Source organism: Elephantulus edwardii, unplaced genomic scaffold (assembly GCF_000299155.1).
Source record: "Elephantulus edwardii isolate Elephantulus edwardi_28Jun2011 unplaced genomic scaffold, EleEdw1.0 scaffold00033, whole genome shotgun sequence".
NCBI classification, from domain to species: domain Eukaryota; kingdom Metazoa; phylum Chordata; class Mammalia; order Macroscelidea; family Macroscelididae; genus Elephantulus; species Elephantulus edwardii.
The window spans coordinates 12,513,097-12,531,720 of NW_006399783.1; the positions used below are offsets into that span (position 1 = coordinate 12,513,097).

Consider the following 18,624-nt stretch of genomic DNA (forward strand, 5'->3'; position numbering starts at 1 on the left):
CATATTTAGTTGTCATTATTTACAAGCATGTATATTGAAAGGTATGGGGAACAAGCAGGGAGATCCCTCTTTCTTGATGCCTGTCAGTTGCTCGTACAATTGTGTGATCACCACTACAGTCCCATATTCCTGTGCCACCCTTGTTTTATTCAGTTTCTTCATTCTGTAGGTATTTAAACCACTTTTTTATATTTTAAACTTGGAGTTCCAGAATTATCATTGGTACCTGTTACTTTTTATTTTTTGATGTCACAGTTGAGGGTTTAGGGTGTAATCTGTCTTTTCCACCACCTTCTATCAAAGTGACTCCAGCTCGTTTTTTAAGTCATCAGCAAGATGCATGGTTCAAAATTGGGAAGGGTGTACACCAGGGATGTGTCCTATCTCCATACCTTTTCACTCTGTATGCAGAACAGATCATCAGAGAGGCTGGGCTCTATGAGGAGGAATGTGGCATCAGGATTTGAGGAAGACTCATCAACAACCTGTGTTGTGCAGATAATAAAACCCTGAAACAGAAGAGGACCTAAGTATCTGCTGCAGAAAGCCAAGGACTGCAGCCTTCAATATTGATTGAAGTTCAACATCAAGAAAACAAAGATTATCACTACTGGGCTTATTGGCAGCATCATGATAGACAGCGACGAGATTGAGATTGTTAACAGCTTTAGTTTGCTTGGCTCCACAATCAACACTCTTGATACCAGCACCCAAGAAATAAAAAGATGAATTGCATTGGGAAAGTCTGCTGTCAGGAACCATGTTGTTCTTGTTGTTTGATGCCATTGAGTCGTAGACGACTCATAGCGACCCTATGAACGAACGGCCTGAGCACTGTTCAAACGTAGAGTTTCCGGAGGCAAGCCATTTCGGAAGTGGATGCCACTCCTGCTTCCAGGCTTGATTTAGTCGGGAAGCTCCAGCCAACACTGTCTACCATGGGTACCAGTTACCACATTTGACACATCAGTGTCAGAGAGTTCAGCATCACAGCAACCACGAGTTACCTCTGTACAGCAACGCACAGATCAGTGCTGTACCACCTAGAAGAATGTTTGACAGGAAGATAATTTGAACCTGGCCAAGGGCCACAGAGGAAAATCACCCACCTTTGGCTTGGTAGCATAGCTTGTCAGGAAACACAGTCTTAGCAATTACTTGCTACATATCAGAAAGCTGGGCAATGACTAGGGATGACAGAAAGAGAATTGATGGTTTTGAGCTGTGGTGGTGAAGAGTATTGAATATATACCATGGACTGCAAGCAGAACACACAGGTTCGAACTTGAGAGGGTGAGACCAGGCTGCTCCTTGGAGGCAAGGATTCTGAGGTTTCATCTGACATATTGCCAGGAGGGACCAGTCCTTGGAGAGGGACATCATGCTTGGGAGGATGGAGGGACATTGACGGAAAGGAAGACCCTTGATGATATATATGGATTGATTCAGTGACTGGGGTAATGGGAGTAGGTGTGTCAGAGACAGTAGGATTGGCACAGTATAGAATGGGGTTTAGTTCTGATGTACATAGGGTCACTATGAGTCACAAGTGACTAGACGGCATATAACAACAACAACAACAACAACAATAAAACTAATCATATTGTTAATTTCCAGATCCTTTGGAAATCTAGAAGACAGCTACCTGACTAACTGATTGGAAGTGTTTCTTCCTATTCAAAATATAAGTGATCCAATAGAATCTAGACTTAGACATATTTATTGGCCATTTCAGACATAGCTGTAAAGCATAGATTTCCCTTTTACCACTAAGGGGCCGAGTGTAAAATGTGCTCCCTAATGACACTGACTGCCATAAAAACAGATATGCCTTAGAAAAGGTGACGCTAGAGTGCTCCTTGGAGGCAAAGATGATAAAGCTTCATCTCACATACTCTGGCATGTTGCTAAGAGAGGTGATTCCTTGGAGAGTGACATCTTACTTGGAAAGGTGGAGGGATATTGACGAAGAGGAAGACCCTCAACCAAGTAGATGGACACAGTGACTGCAGCAATGGCCTCAAGAGTGGCAGAGATGATGAGGATGGCCCAGGATTGGGCAGGTTAGGATCTATTTTTTCATAGGGTCTGTATGAGTTGTGCTTGACTCGATGGCACATAACAACAAAAAATTTACATCTGGTCCCAGAAGGGTCGAAGGGAGGGGTTGAGCTCTGTATGTCTGACTTAAGATTCCCTAAATATCAAACATTTAGAGATTTTCTTGCTTCTCTACTAGAGAAAAAGGTAGAACTGGAATGCTCATGAATCTGCCTTCATATGAAGGGAGCCACCAGGCATAAGACATGTGTGTCCCCCAATAGTGCACAATATCTATTTCATAGTGCATGGGTTAATCTGCTTATCTAATATACATATATGCTCCTGGGTGGTGCAGTTACCATTCATCCAGAAGTGTCCTGAAAGAAGTCTAGTGCTTTACTCCTGAGTGATCACTGTCATGGAACAGCAAGCATATGGTGCATAGCTGTATATTCATCTATTCCATAGAAATTCACACACACACACACACACACACACACACACACGTATCTGAGTGCAGAGCATATGCATAATATATATTTATTATATACGATAAAGTTTTTATTGCTAGGTATATAGAATGAAAATGGTTTGATTTGAAAACTCCATTCTTTTCTCTACTGTATGAAGTGTGTGGTCAAATTCCATGTAGTTGAAAAGAAAATCAGGGAAACAGAGTTTATTGTAGGCAAGGGGTCTCCTCTGCCTTAGGAGGCGATAGTCCTGTACTTTATTGACTTGAATATGAGGTCATAGAGTATTAAAGAAGTGTGTGTTAGAGCCATTTGACAGACAGCTGGTCTGTCAAGATAGGTGGCTAATTTTAGTCAATTTAATACATAGAGTTGGCCCTCTATATCCACCCATACATACAAGGATTAAACCAATCTTGGAGTGAATATTATTTTGGGGAGGAGTGGGGGAGCAATAAAGTGGCGAAAGCAATTCCTTAAAGGCAAACATGAATATAAAGCATTTCTATTAGGTTATTTGTAAGTGATCTAGAAATAATTACAAGTACACAGGAGGATGTGCAAAAATTTATACAAGTACTATATCATTTTATAGAAGGGACTTGAGCACCGGAGATTTTCTCATCCAAAGGCGTCCTGAAACCAATTACCCGAGGACACCGGGTGATGACAGTGTGAAGATGATGAAAACCTAAACGGATCCCACTGGTGTCACGTCAATCCTGACACATGGCAATCCACCACCGGGTTCTGGGGCTGGACAGTTTAACCGGAGGAGCCTGTCCATCTTCTTCCAGCAGAGTGGCTGGTGGGTCCAACCTTACAGTCAACAGCCCAATGTATTGTGCCACCAGGATTCCTTGTTGTTGTCGAGTACGGCTCACAGTGACCCCATGAACAGCAGATCTGAACCCTGTCCTATTCTGTGCCAAACTCACAACCTCTGACACACTCGAGCCCATTGCTGCAGTCCAACTCACATGGTTGAGGGTCTGCCTCTCCTTCATCATCTCTTGACCTTTCCAAGCATGATGTCCTTCTCCAAGGAATAATCTCTCCTAGCAACATGCTCAAGGTATGTGATACAAAGCTTCAATATCCTTGCATCCAAGGAGCAATCTGGCTGTACCTTCTCTAAGATATATCTGTTTGTACTTTTGGCAATCCACAGTATATTCAATACTCGCCTCCAATGCCATAGTTTAAAGACAGCAATTTTTCTTCTGTTATACTTATTCACTATCCAGCTCTCAGATGCATAGCATATGATTTAGATAACTATGGTCTGAATCAGGCACACCTTTGTCTTCTGATATAATTGCTCCCCAGTAATTTGGAGACGTCCCTGACTGCAGAATTTCTCAGTGCAATATATCTTCTGACTGCTGGTGCCAAGTGCACTGATTATGGATTCAAGTAAGGTGCAGTCACTGCCAGTTTCAATCTTTTATCCATCTATCATGATGTTGCTATCAGTCCAGTAGATGACTCAATGGCACAACAACAAAGAAAACATGGAGTCTTTGGGTTATACAAATGATTAATGCTCTTGACTGGTGAGTGGAACACTGACGTTCAAATTCCTTCAAAGGCACCTAAAAAGAAAGGCCTGGAAATCTACTCCTGAAAGACTGTAAATCCTATGGAGCATAGTTCATCTCCCACATATATGGATTCAGAGGCAAGTGGTAAAATAAATCTCATTCATTGGTTTTAAAAAACTCACCAAGATTAAAATGAAACTTCAATCCTGGTATATATTGTCTTAAAGGTTTTCTACGTATCTCACTAAAGGAAATTTAGAGATCTTTTAATAACAAACAGGGAACCTTGAAATTCATGAACATCTATCTCTCTTTCAAAGACCTAATCTTGTGCCCTGGGTGTTGTTAATATCAATATTAAAGACTGGGTTACAAAGAGGTGTAGAATTGCAATTGGATTAGGGTGAAGGATCAGGTGAGGAAAGGTAAGGGTTGTGGTTAAGACAGAACTCAATTTAGAGCTGAATTTTGAAAATTAACATTTTTTTCCTGTAATGTATAACATCAAACACTGCTACATGCAATGTGAATGACTTTATGATAAATTATAGAAAGGCTTCAATATGTCTTGCAGTAAAGAAACTGTCATTTGGTGTAGAATTCCAAATTAATGTGTTTGAAGGACATTTATTTCAGAGTATCTACTGACATAATTTCTAGCCCATACAGTTTGGGTAATGTTGACTTGAGGCATTGCCAACTTTGGTATTTACAGGTTCTGGAAGTGCTGTATTAAGGTATGGAGTTATGCAAACAGACCCCAGTGTATACCTAAATTCATCCTTCTATTAGCTGCTGCTCATTTGCTTCTGACTCATAGTGACCCCATGTACATCAGGCCCTGCGTCATCATCATTATTGCTACCTTGAGCCCATGGTTGCAGCCATTGTGTTAGTCAGTGTCATAATCCATCTCTGTTCCAATGACCTTCTACTTTGCTAAGCAGTTTTATCTCCCGGCAATCTGTGGTACATTTAGTATTCTTTGCCAACAATATAATTCTAAGGTATCGATTCTTCCGTCTTCCTGATTCATTGTCCAGCTTTCATATGCATATGAAGTGACTTAGGCCACGACTTAGGTCAAGTTAATGTTAGTCCTTAAAGCAAGCAACATCTTAGCCTTTTAACACTTTAAAGAGGTCCCTCCCCACAGATTTGCCTGATGCAACATGTAACATGGGTGGTTGTTAAGTACTGTCAAGTTGCCTGAGACTCATAGTAGCCCTACATACAGCAGCTCTGACGCCTGCCCTGTCCTGAGCCAGTCTCAGTGATTCTGACACATCAACCCCCACTGCCCCAGTTACTGTATCAATCCATTTCATCCATTTCCTTTTCTTCTTCCTTTCCTGCACAGTCTGCTGCCCGTACACCTCTCCAAGCATGATGTCCTTCTCCAACGATCAGTCCCTCCTGGCCACATGCCCAAAGTATGTGAGATGGAACTTCAAAAATCCTAGCCTCCAAAGAGACACTTAGTTTCACTCTCTCTCAGACAGCTCTATTTGTTTTCTTAGTGGTCCATGGTATGTTTAAGACTCTTCTCTAGCACTACAATTGAAAGACGTCAATTCTGTTAGCCTTAGTTATTGTCCAGCTCTCTGATGCACAGTAAATTATTGTGAAGACCATGGCCTGGATCAGGCCCACACTGCTTAATCTCTCAGATTCCTAGTTTCCTTAACTATGTTGTTGATGTTCTTAGGTTCTGAGTCACAGCAACCTTATCTTTGCACAACAGAACAAAACACTCTCTATGCAGTGCCATCTTCACCACCACAGCTGGACTTGAGGCCACCGCAGCAGTCACTAGGAAAGAGCATGGTGACGCTGGCTCATGAATACAGATATGGTTATGACAAACACAAACCAGTTGCTGTCAAGTGGGCTCTGACTTATGAGGCCTCTGTGTGTGCTGGAGTAGATCCGTGTCCCACAGGGTTTTCATTGGCTGATTTTTTTCAGTGGATCACCAGGCCTTTCTTCCAAACTGCCTCTGGGTGGACTTGAGCCTCTAGTCTTCTGCTTAGCCGCTGAGTGCATTAATTGTTTGAACCACACAGAAACTCCAAGGAGACCCTATTAAATCAGAGCAGCTTTGTAGGTTCTTAAGGCTGAAATCTCATGGAAGTTTTCTGCCAAGTCATTTCTCTTATAGAGTAGATGATGGGTTCAAACGGTAACCTTCAGGTTAGCAGCAGAGTGTTTTAACCATTGCTCCACCAGAGCACCTCTGAAAGGTAGGATGGTGCTGTCATTTTGTTTAAAGACTCACGCTGGATGAAGACTCTATGTTGTTGAGAGTTTGAGCTTTAGCTCTGCTCTTTGGAAAGTAGAAAATGCTGGGTAGATTTTCCTGTCCCCCTGAGGCAATGCCACCATGGTGTTTGCCTCCCTGGACATCAGAAATTTTCTATCTTTAGGCATATGGCTAAGATTATGTGGGAAACAGTCCGTAAACTAAAGGGAGCTTTCCTGGGGATTCAGGACACTGTAATAAAAAGAATGAATGGTATGACAGCCTTGAGAGAGAAGTCAGAGCATCGTGGGCAAGTGCCAGCCCAGCCCGCAAAAAAGTTTCTACTTCTCGATCCAAGATGCTAGAATGCAGAGTCACGTGCCCTTAGTGGAATAAAACCCATGGACACAATATTTTCCCAATGAAGCTTGAAACCAGTCAAGCACATTTTTTTATTTAGAAAAGAACAAAAACGTCTAATGGTATACAGTCTATACATGCTACTGCTAACTGTTCATCACCCTCCCCTCACATTATATACTCATACAAGTTTCTGTGTTAAAAGGAAACAAGACCATCACCAGAAGGTGTCAGTTTGCCATGAGGGTATGAGAACTGGGGTATCCGGAAATCCCAGTGCCATCCTAGAAGTGAGCCATGGGGTGGAGTGGGACACTGCTGTCAGAGGCCACTGTCTTGAGGGAGGTAAGACATGGCCTGGTCACTTAGTGGCTCCCTGATGTAGGAAATTCAGGTTACAGGTAAAGTGGCCAGAGTTGATCACTACCCCTTGGAAAAAGAGAAAGGGGTACTGTAAGAATGAAGGCATGGACAGGCAAAGACTAGGGGTAAATAGACATCTGTGTTAACACTGCTTATTGCTGTCATAAGCCTGGTGTGGGTGGGACACCTTCTGATACTGACAGAAGATTCCGGAGTAAAGGCTACTGATTGTGACACTGCGTATCTGCTTTGCTCAGGCACCAGAGGCTTAGCTCACCGTCCCTAAGTGGAACTAAGGCCGGCTTTGTAGTAAAACAAGAGAAACAGGAAGGGACACAAGAGAAACAGGAAGGGAGGTGGAATGTCTGGATATAATGTAGGGGTCCTGATAACTCGGCCATGTAGCACCAGAAACCAATATCACCCCAAGAAGCTAGAGGGTCGTCTGTGGAAGGGGTCCTTGGCAGGTGGAGTCTTTAACCCCACAGCTCCCTAACATTCATGGCTCTGGGCAGCCATGGTTGAGGAAAACCTAAGGATTAAGTCAAGAGAGGCTCCTCCAGGCCAAGAGAGGGTGCCCTGTACCCTACTCCCCAGTACGAGCTTTCAGGCTAGTCTGTTGGCAGGTAATCTTTGGTGTAGGATCTAACTGGCTGTTGGCAGCACATACAAAGTCCTAAAAGAAAACCAGCTACGGGGACAAGCCTGGCTGTCCAAAGTCCAAAGCGAAGTGTAAATTCTCCAGGGCAACCTGACCCCACGCTTGCACCAAAGTCACAAATGTTTTTGGCTTTTGATGATGCCAAGTAGCCAGCTTTTTCAAGGCAGATGCAGGTTGTTTCATTTTTATACTTCTTACTGCTGGGTACTGGGTACAGACTGAATAAATACTAGATTGTCCATTCCTTAGCCTAAGGTCCATCTAAACCTTGGGTACAGTCAGCACCTGCCCTCTCATGCGGTAAATCTGTTCTTGACAACATACCACCTGGTAATGTACTCCCTGGTGGACTTGGAAACTGCAATTACCGCAGAAAGCCTAGAAATTCCCCGTCAAGTCCAAGACAGCTCATAGAGACTATGAATAGGCCATGGAGGAGATCTCTTTGAGACCTTTGCAGGGGCATTAGGAGTGGTTTGAGCGAGAGGCCAGCTCTATTCAACTCACAGTGTAGCAAACATCAGAGGGAGATTAGCAAAGGTCTATTTTACCCAACGGTAATCCTAAAAGGCTTATTTTCTGAGATTTGGTGGCAACACCAAAGGCTGCCTTTTTGCTCTTAGATGAAAGATCAAGTTGTTGCCTGGGAGTAACCAGAGGTCAAGAAGGGAAATAAAACCCCCTTTTTGCCTGCCTGCCTTTGTGATTTCCTACCTACCACTGTGTCTGACCTTAGAGCAATGGGAGGCAAAGACCAAATTCAGAGGGAGGGCCACCTGATTCCTGCGAGTCCCATGTCCATTTCACAGAGAAAAAGTCACGGGTATAGGGGAGAAACATCCATGGAATAGGATTCCAGCTTCGTCCCTATTCGGATGAGGCTGCGCACATGTGACTTCACTCCTTGTACCTCTGTTGTTTCCTAACTTCTAAAACAGGGTTAACCTGTCAACCTCACAATCTTGTTTTGAGGAGGAAGAGTTATTTCAGCACTGGTTACCAGCCCAGTGATTGGCATGGAGTTAGGATGATGGCCAGGATGTTCTCTTGCCAGAACTCCATGGTTTTGTACCGGCTCCACTGATGGGAGGTGTAAACAGATGTGCCCAGGCAGGGGTTAGAAAGAGCCACCCACTTGCATGTGCCCAGGGATGCACCTACCACTGTGGCCAGGGGAGCTGGCCAGTCCTCAGGACACAGATTAGATGTGAAGAAGGCCAGCGAAAAGAAAGGAACGTGGCTTCAGCACCTGTAATTCATGTCAGTAGAGTATCATGAAGGAACAAAAAGTCATTACTTTCATTTGCATGAAAACATTCCGTCCATAGGTAGAGCCAGTCCATTCCCACCCAGCTGACCCTGGGCAGAAGGGACAGGGCGAAAGACTAACTCCTTTAGAGTTAGCGCCAGGACAGCTGCACACACCTGGTCTATGCAGAACCCGGCACATAGGAGACTTTCACGAGACAGACAAAATCAGAAAGAAAAAAATTCCAGAGTTTAACACTTTGGAATGAAGCCAAGTCCTACAGACTAGCTGCACAAAAGCTATTCAAAGCAAAAGGGATCAAAAACTCAGGAAAACGTGCTATGAAGCCTTGTCTAAAGCTAGCACCTTGAAGAAATGCGTGGCATTCTCTAAGACCTCCTTGAAAGCTCTGGGCACTGAGCCAGGGGTCAGCAGGTCCTGTAAGAGGTGCCTCAGGGCCCATGCTGGGAGATGCGATTTGGGGCCAAATAGAAAAAGGTAATGAAGGTCCCACTGCAGCTCAGGAGAAGTGCTTTCTCCTCCAAAAGCACCTGGAGCCCCCATGGCAGCAGAGGAGAAAAAGAGGACCCGTGGTACAGAAATCTTTGGCACTGCAGGTGGACAGCACGTGTCCCCAGGAAAGCTAGCCAGTGGCTCCAATGTACTGCACAGATGAACACTGAGTCTGAGGTCTCTGGGAGGCACACTGCTATCTCTCTTCTGCAGGGTGGGGTAGGGGGCTTGAAAAGGGTTCTGTGGTCACCCCACATAGCCTGGTCCACAGGCTGGGAGCCAGAAAGCCCAATCTTCACTCTACTGCTCTGTGGTTTATCTGTGCCTTGACATGCCTCAGTTAACCACATCTGTCAGAACGGGTGTTAAAAGACAGGGGGAGTATGTGATGAGAGGGAGGGAAGGAGTACAAATAACAGGCAAAAAGAAGCATTGGCAGGGAGGGACAAGTGTCCACCAGGCTCCTGGGTCCCCGCCGTCCGATGGTATAACTTCTTGCTTTGCTCAGTTTAGGGGTGATACAGCTGACTGAACCTGTGTCATCAGGATGTTAGGAAGCTAGCGAGGAGTCCAATGGAGTCCTCAGACTGCAGATCTATCCCCTAAGGGCGACCAGTATAGGAGAAGGGCATAAGATGCTGTGCCGCCTACCAGGGTTTTCGCAGCCCTCGCCATGGAGAAGCAGTGTCCGGAGTCCAGGAGGGTCCTTGGTGGTGTGCTGCAATGAGTTGGTGGCGTGGGTGTAATCACAAATGTCCCTTTAACCACAGTAGGAAGCCACTTAGCCTCCATGCTCCTGGTGCCTGGCAGCTCCTGTCTCCCCACTGCCTGGCTTGTCTCTTCCCGGGGAAAAGCCTTCAGGCCTTTAAGTCAGGGAGACCTCGGTAGAAATGCCCTGTCCTCCTCTTGCCAGTTAGGGCATGAGCATGATGTGCCCAAGTCTTCTTGCATACAGAATGGGCAGAACACTGCACTAAACGGTGGCTGTAAAGTGCCAAGCACAGCATGTTTCACCTACAGGTTACTCCACAAAGGGGTGCCCAGTGGGCTTGGCTTGTGAATCGCCTTGTTCAAACACATGTTGAGATTCTTCTTCTAGGTAGACAAAAGTGAAAAGCCCCACATGGGGCAGGAGGTTATTAATGAAAAGCCCCAGAGAGGTCTGGGTTTGCAGAAGGAACTTGAGGTGTGTCATGTAATGGACCCGCCCCCTAAGATTCAAAATAGTCACAAGACAAGATGCATGGCAGGAAGGCCAAATGACTACTCCTCGGACAGCTGCCTCTGGCCAAACCTCAGAGGCCTTGGAGAAGAGGATCTGTTCCCTGGGATTGGCAATGGGGCCAGCCTATAAAGGACAAGTGCTTTTGTGGTTCCAGGCCCTTTGAAAGTGGAATGCATACAGGCATGGGGTTTTCAGAGAACTGGAGAAGTTAAATCAAGTCATCACGGATCAGTGGGGTGCCAAAGAAGATGGCCCCTTAACGTGCCTCATTTGAGCATAGGAGACTCCTCTCTGGAATTTCTCCTGCTGGTCCAAGAGTGGGCTTGGAGAGCCGTGGCCTTGCTCCCAGGAGGACAGGGAAGCTGGGTGGCAAGGCTGGGGACTGGGAAGAGGAATCGGCCCAGAAGCTGAAGCGGGTGTAGCTGAGCCTCCAGGGATGCTGCCACAGGAAGGTTCCGACTCTATGATTCAGGGTCAGGGACCTACTCTCCATTAAGACCACATGCCAGACTCATGGGCATAAGTGAGAAACTCCAGAGTTGACCTGCCTTTGCTGTTACATGGAGGATGATAAATTAAGAGGCATCTTAAATATGTGGGTAAAACCAGTAGGGGCCTAGAGGACCTCTGAATGGAGAGAAGTAGCTACAGCTTCTTTCTCAGATAGTTGGAAGGAATCCACCCTTCCCAGGAAGGGGCCCCGCTCAGGACCTGGCAGAACCACCAGCCACTGCTGTTCTTTTCTCGGACTTCAAACACGGTCCCCTCCTGGAAGCTGCTGGTGTCTTCATCGCCATCAAAATTAGCCACGGCCACATACAAAGAGTCCTTCAGGCTGTCGGGGCTGGGGAAGGGTGCCACTTTCTCTCTGCTTTCTCCAATCCGGCCTGCCATCCGGGGCCCCAGCATGCCTTTGCCTCTCATGTCGTCTTGGCCTCCTGAGGAGTTGGTGAGAAAAGGCCTCGCTTTGGGAGGGATGAGCAGGGCCCGGCTGGGGGCAGGAGCTGCTTTGCCTTCACTGGCTTCACGCTGTGGTCCTCTCACCTCTGGGAGGGGCCGGGATGACGAGGAGGCTTTCTTAGGTGGTGGTGGTCTTCGGGGTGGGACAACAGGCCTCTGCTGGGGGGCTTCCTGGAAAGGGACAGGGACGCTCTTAGACACAGGCTCTGCCGTCTTGGCTGGCCGGGGTGGGGCCCTGGAGGCCATCTCCTTTGGGCCAAGCCCGTCCTGTCTGCTTGTCCTCTCCTGCGTGCGGCCAGGCCCCTCCCCTGGGAGGAAGCTGCGGCTAAAAGCCAGGTCGGGGGCCCCCACAGCCTGGTGACTCTCCCCATCCAATGATGCTCTATCTTGGGACCTGGCAGGCCTAAGCTTACTCCTGAGGTTACAGATGTCCACTTGGTCTTCGCCCTGAGGTGGCTCTGTCTTGAGGGAAGGCGCTGGCTTGGGCCTAACCTGAGGTTTGGACTTCAAAAAGGGGTTCTGGGAAACAGCTTCTGGCTTCTCCTCTGGTGGATCAGCTTTGGTCTTGGAGATAGGCCGGAGGTTGGGCTTCTTCACTTCCTTGGCCAATACCTTGTGGCCACACTCTAGCCCCATCTCATTTTTCAGCTGGAACAATTTGCTTTTGTCAGGTTTGGGCTCTGGCCTCCTGCTGTCCCGGGCTGGGGAGCCATGCTTGGCTGGGATCATTGGCAAGATCATGCCAGGAGGCTTGGGTGAAGAGCCCCGGAGCTGCTCCAGCCTCTGCCGCTCCCTCTCCTGCAGCTCCCCTTCGGACTTGATGATGGACTCCTTCCGGGGGGGCAGGCTGGGCTTCTCCTCTAGGTCAGGGTCTGAGATCTCTTCATAGCCTGTCGACACAACCAGGTCTGCAGACACCTTCTTCAGGCCCTCTTTGCCGCTCTTCCAGTCTTTGGACCATGGCACCCCAGAGTCCACACTACCATGAGGTGTATCAGGCAGGGGCCTGCAGGGGCCGGGCGCTTCCCCACCTGAGCTGTTCTCCACTGCTGCTGTGTCCCCAAGCCGCAGCTGGGTCACCTCATTGGGCAGAGGAGCCAGGAAGTTGGGTCTTGATGCATTGCTGGTTTTCTTGTATTTGTCAATGAAGGTGGCTGGGGCCCATCCTTCCTTATCTTCAATCTGAATGTACCACCAGCCACTCAAATTCTTCTCAATCACCTGCAGAGGATGAGAGAAGAAACTTAGTAAATGTGGTGTCATGACCAATGGGCCAGAACAGCAAGTGAGGCTAAAAATTTAAAAATCGACGGAGATTCTGTTGTGTGTGGGAACATATTGCTTGGGAGCAGATTCTTGTCTTATTTGGATCCTTCTGTCCTGTGCCATGATGGCTAACTTTATATGTCGACTTGCTTAACGATGGTGCCCAGTTATTTAGTGAAATACTATTCTAGTTGGTCTTTTGACTAAATTAAGCGGTCTGATGCTGACCATATGCTGTTTTGATTTATCCATTTGATAAATTAGTGGCCTTATAAAGTCACTTACCCTCTATAATCTGAGTGGGCCTCAGCTGAAGGCCTTAAGAGCAAAAGGGGAGTTCCCCAGGTACTTTGCCTGCAGGTCTATAAATATGGATTCTGGCAGAACTCCCACTTTATTATTTGTATTGCCTAACTTACAATTCTGCACCTGCCAGCTCCCCATAATTGTATGAGCCAATTCCTTGTAGTAAATCTCTCTTAAATAGCTACCTCACTGATTCTGTTTCTCTGGAGAACTCTCACTAAGAATCTGCAAAGGCAGACTGATCCCAGGAAGCATTAGTGAGAAAGTGGGTAGATGAGAAGTGAAGGGGAGAAGCCAAAAAGTATGTGTTAATGAGCAGGTCTGGGCCACTGGGGCTTAACTGTCAAGAACCCATGGAGAGACCACACAAATCATGCCTCACGATTACTCCATGGAAGGCAGGGCCATACTGAGCCTTCATCTCCAGGGTATTCCCCACCCCCTCTCCTTGAACAGTGCTATTAGGGGAAGAGGAGTGACTCTGAAAGTTGTCCATTCGTGGGGACATGAGACAGCAACTGGTCAACTGAGAAGGCTGGGATGTGGGACAGGGTGTCAGCAGTGTCTGTCACATCCTAAAGGCTACCAGGAAACCCCCACCCATGACCAAAGCACCCTTGATTGCTGCTGCTTTGTTTAAGCATCAGAGGAAGCTGCTAGCTGGTGTGAAGAGGAAAAAAAAAAATCTAAAACCAAAACCACTGCTGTTGAGTCGATTCTGACTCATAATGACTCTAAGTTTGGAGAAAATCAGTTGCTTCATAGGGTTTTCCAAGGCTGTAAATATTTGCTGAAGACGACTGCCTCATCCTTCTCTTACAGAGTGGCTGGTGGATTTGAACTGCCAACCTTTTGGTTAATAGCCCAGTGCTTAACCCACTGCATGGTTAGGGCTCCTCTGTTAAGAGATCAAGTGGTATAAAGCACAGACCTCTACTCCTGAGGCTCACCCTGAGCAGGCAGAGCAAACGAACACTTCTTGTTCTCTCTCTCTCCCTCTCCTACTGGGACATACAGTAAGTTGTCAAAGTGGAAGACAGCATTCCCAAATTATTTAGGATTTTCTATTTCTTTGCACCCTTTTTTTGGGTCCAGTATTGTATGGCTGAATTAACCTGGGCTAAACAACCCTGGTGGCATGGCATGTTACGAGTTCTGCTGTTAACAGAAATGTTAACAGTTTAAATCCACAAGCTGCTAGGCAAGGAAAACATGGGCAGTCTCTTCCTGTTAAGATTTTTAGCTTCAGAAACCTGACAGAAGGTTGCCAGGGGTTGGAACTGACTCACTGGCAGTAGGTTAAAGCTGTGTAGGTGTGTGCTCCAACTCCCTGGGGAACATGGTCCACACAAGATCAGATTAGTGCTCACAACCACTCTATGAGGTAGGGGCTATTATCCCACTTTATATGTGCACAATCCGAGCCTTGGATCTCTAAGATATACAGAAAGTAAGAGGTAGAAAAACCCAGCTGCTGTTAGGTAGACCCTGACTCTGGGCAACCACATGTGTGTCAGGGTAGAACTGGGCGCCATCATTATCAAAGGCTGTGCAGAAGCAGACTGCCAGGGTCCTTCTGAGGGGTAGACTCAAACTGCTATCCTTTTGGTTAGCAGTTGGGTCTGTTAACAAAGTGAGTTAAGTAAGTGGTGTGCTCCAAGACTTGAGCTTGTACCACCACCCCTCCGACCTCCCTGAGAGGCGACCGTGCTTTGGAAGGAGTGAGAAAGTGCTCCTGGGGGTGACTAAATGGAGCAGGAGCAATGAGAACAGCAGACATGGCTCTGCTGGTTACTCTGAGGTCAGCAGATGGCGGACAGAGGTCCAGTAGAGTCTAGGCCTGATTGTTGGCTTTTAATTCTGGCTGCATGGTCTTGGGTAAACGGCTTTCACCAACATGTCTCAGGCCTCAACATGGTAAGAATGATAACGCTGTATTTTTAAGATGTCCCGATGAACTAATAAATCCAATACTACTGTTGTTGTGTATCATGAAACCAGACCCTACCCACAGCTGGTCCTCCAGCAGTTTTCAAAGGCAGTAAATCACATAGGAGGAGACTGCCTCTCTCACATGGAGCAGTTGGTGGATTCAAACCATGTGACTGGCTTGACAGTGCAGCTCCTACCTGCTGAACCTTCTAAGCACTTGTTAAACTCTGAAAGGTGGTGGAAATTATGAGGATGGTGTAAGATAGCACAAAATTTTGATCACTTGTCCATAGGGTTGCTGTGAGTCATGGTTGACTCAACACTTAACAACATTAGAGAGTTGTGGTGGAGGCTGCTGGGGAGGCAGGCTGTGTGTCAGAGGCATGCACGTCACGAGTCTCCCTGGACTCTCTCAACACTAAGTACTTCACCTGAGGCCTGTGGGAGCTCTAGTACAATCAAAGGCAACTCGGCATACATGTAACGCACAGGCAGTGCATCTATGAATAAGAATCTAAAAACGAGTACTAAATGTGCCCACCCCCGGCCATCAGCCTGCTGTACTGTGGGTGGCTCGCCTGGAGCTGAGATGCTAGAAGCTATGCCACCAGTATTTAAAGTACCAGCAGGGTCACTCATGGTGAATAGACATGACTGGAGTTCCCAGACTAAGACTGAGAACTAGGACTGGAAGAATTAAGTTTGAAAACAATGTATTAGAATTTTGTAAATAAAACAGTATAAATGTTTTTAAAAAAGCACAAATTTTAAAAAAAATCTGAGCTATAAAAAAAGAAATGAGACTGGACAGCCACATTCAAATCCCTAGAAAGAGGAATAGCAGATCATTGTCCAATACAGGGCCTGAAGATGAATCCTTCATGTTGGAAGGTATTTCAAGATATAGCTTGGAAAGAGGTGTCTCCTCAAAGCAGAGTCTACTATGGTGACATGATGGAGTAAGCTTTCACTCAATGAAGCACCTTCATTTACTGGATTGGAACAACTCAAAATGAGGGCAAGCAGGTACAAGTATCCATTAGTAAGAGTGTGAAAATGGTACAGTAGGAATCTATAAAAATTGGAGATTACTTACAACCAGGAACGAATAGATGAATGGGACCTTCTAAGAATCAAATCCCTACGCACATCCAAAAACTTCCCCAATAGGGTAAAAAGGGAAGCCACAGACTGGGAAAAAACATTTGGCAATGACATGTCTGATAAGGGACTTATATCTTGAATTTATAGAATACTCGAGCACCACAACAAGATAAGGTAAACAACCCAATTGCAAATGTGCACAGGATATAAACAGACACTTCGCCAAAGAAGACATTCAGATGGAGAAGAAACACATGAAGAGGTGTTCAAAATCCCTAGCTCTAAGAGAGATGCAAATCATAACAACTATGAGATATCACCTCACCCCAGTAAGAATGGCAACATTTAACAGGACAACAAACAACAAATGCTGGAGAGGTTGTGGAGAAACTGGAACCCTTATTCACTGTTGGTGGGAGTGTAAAATGGTGCAACCACTACGGAAAGCTGTATGGCGCTTTCTCAAAAAGTTGCAAACAGAAATACCATTTGACACAACAATTCCACTAGTGGGAATACACCCCAAAGAAACCATAACCACCACCCAAGCAGACATATGCACATGCATGTTTATCATGGCTTTGTTCACAATAGCAAAGAGTTGGAAACAACCTAAATGCCCATCAACAAATGAATGGATAGAAGCCGTGGTATATTCACAATGAAATACTATGCTGTATTGAAAAACAAAAGAATTAATGAAATATTATACAAATGGGTGACCCTAGAGGACATTATGCTGAGTGAAATATCTCAGTTACAAAAGGGGGGAACCTAAGAAAAGAGGAGAGAAATAATGTATACTGCATTGAAACAGATAAGGCAGAGAAGTGTTTAAAAGGAATACAGGACTAGGTATTATTTTCATGACAAGATTCCATAAAAAGAAATGCATAGTAAAGTGGACTGTGGACTTGGGGAGGGGGGATTGTAGAACAACGAAAGAATTTTTTTTCTTTTCAAAGAGTAAAATGAACTGGGGTGGGTAGGGGTGGTCAAGGAGAAAAAGGTGCAACAATGAATGAATGGGGAAAAACTAAATGGAAAGAATATGCTATAAAATATGTATGTTACATTAAAAATCATTATGAAAAATTAAAAACTTGGAGATTATTTAAAATGAAATGGGATGCACAAAGATCAATATTACAGGTAACAGTGTGCTGAAATCGACTGGGATTGGCCATTTTGAATCAGACAATAATATGATCTAGTATGCTGGGATGACAAAGAGGAATGGTGACACATTTACTGTCAAAAAGAACATTTCAAGGAGCTCTGATAGCCTAGTGTGTAAAAAGTGGCATTTTAAAGTCAAAAGAACATTTCAAGATCTATCCGGATGTACAATACTGTCAGCGACAGAAAACTGTTGATGTTAAGTACTATCAACTACAACTCACAGTGACTCTATGAACAACAGACGTGAACCTGGCTCTAACCTGCACCGTCCTCATGAGCTCTGTATTCTCAAGGCCACTGTGGTAGTCACTGCGTCAATCCATCTTGCTGAGGGCTCTCCTCTCTTTCTCTGACCCTCCACCTTTCCCAGCATGATGTCTATCTCCAAGGATTGGTTCCTCCAAAAAATATGCCCAAAGTAAGAAATTTCACCATCTTTGCCTCTAAGAAACACTCTGGTTGAACTTCCTTTAGGACAGATTTGATTGTTCTCTTGTTAAGTATTCTGGGGTTCCCATTCTTCTCAATGTGAACCATAATTTATTACAATCCACACAATCAAATGCCTTTGCAAAGTCAATAAAACACAAATAAACATCTTTCAGGCAAGATATAGGTGACATCAATAGTGATAACCCTCGTGCCATGGCTTCCTCTGAATCGTATGCATCTGAAATTCCGACAGTGAGTAAAGAAGACTGAAGAAAGAGCGATGCCTTAGTACTGTGTTGATGAAGAAAGACATCATCAAGGCCTCTTTAAAAAAGAGATAACACTGTTGGGGTCAGATGGATCTTCGTGGATACCTGAGAATTCCAGAAGGATTTCTTTTTTCTTTTTTTTTTTTTTTTGTGGAGGAATTTGAGTAGACTTGAGTCTTCTCTGCTTTTTCTTTTTTTTAAAAAAAAATCCTTAAAAGAGATGTGCGTCTGCAAGAAATTTTACGCCTTGTGTTTTTCTAAGTCATAACTCAACCCAGTTTTCACCCTCCAGCCTGGTTCTTATGTTGCTGTTAGGTGCAGTTGAGTTAGAGATTGCAATTCATAGCAATGCTGTGAACAGTGGAGCTGACCTCTGCCCTGTCCTGGGCCATCCTCCTCATCTCGGAGGTACTTGAGCCCATGGTTACAGTCACTGGCTCAGTCCATCTTGTTGAGGGTTTTGAGTGTTTTCCTCTCTTTCTCTGACCTTTCTCAGAAGG

At 45.5% G+C, this 18,624-nt stretch overlaps 1 protein-coding gene across 1 annotated transcript in view; it reads right to left on the reverse strand.

The window, feature by feature from the left end:
* Positions 1–11,317: 11,317 nt before the first annotated feature.
* Positions 11,318–18,624, reverse strand: part of SH3PXD2B (SH3 and PX domains 2B) — a 153,998-nt gene continuing 146,691 nt past the window's right edge. Inside the window, exon 13 of the mRNA XM_006884352.1 lies at positions 11,318–12,854. Coding sequence (XP_006884414.1) covers positions 11,319–12,854 — 1,536 coding nt within the window. The 3' untranslated portion in view covers position 11,318. The remainder of the gene's footprint in view (positions 12,855–18,624) is intronic.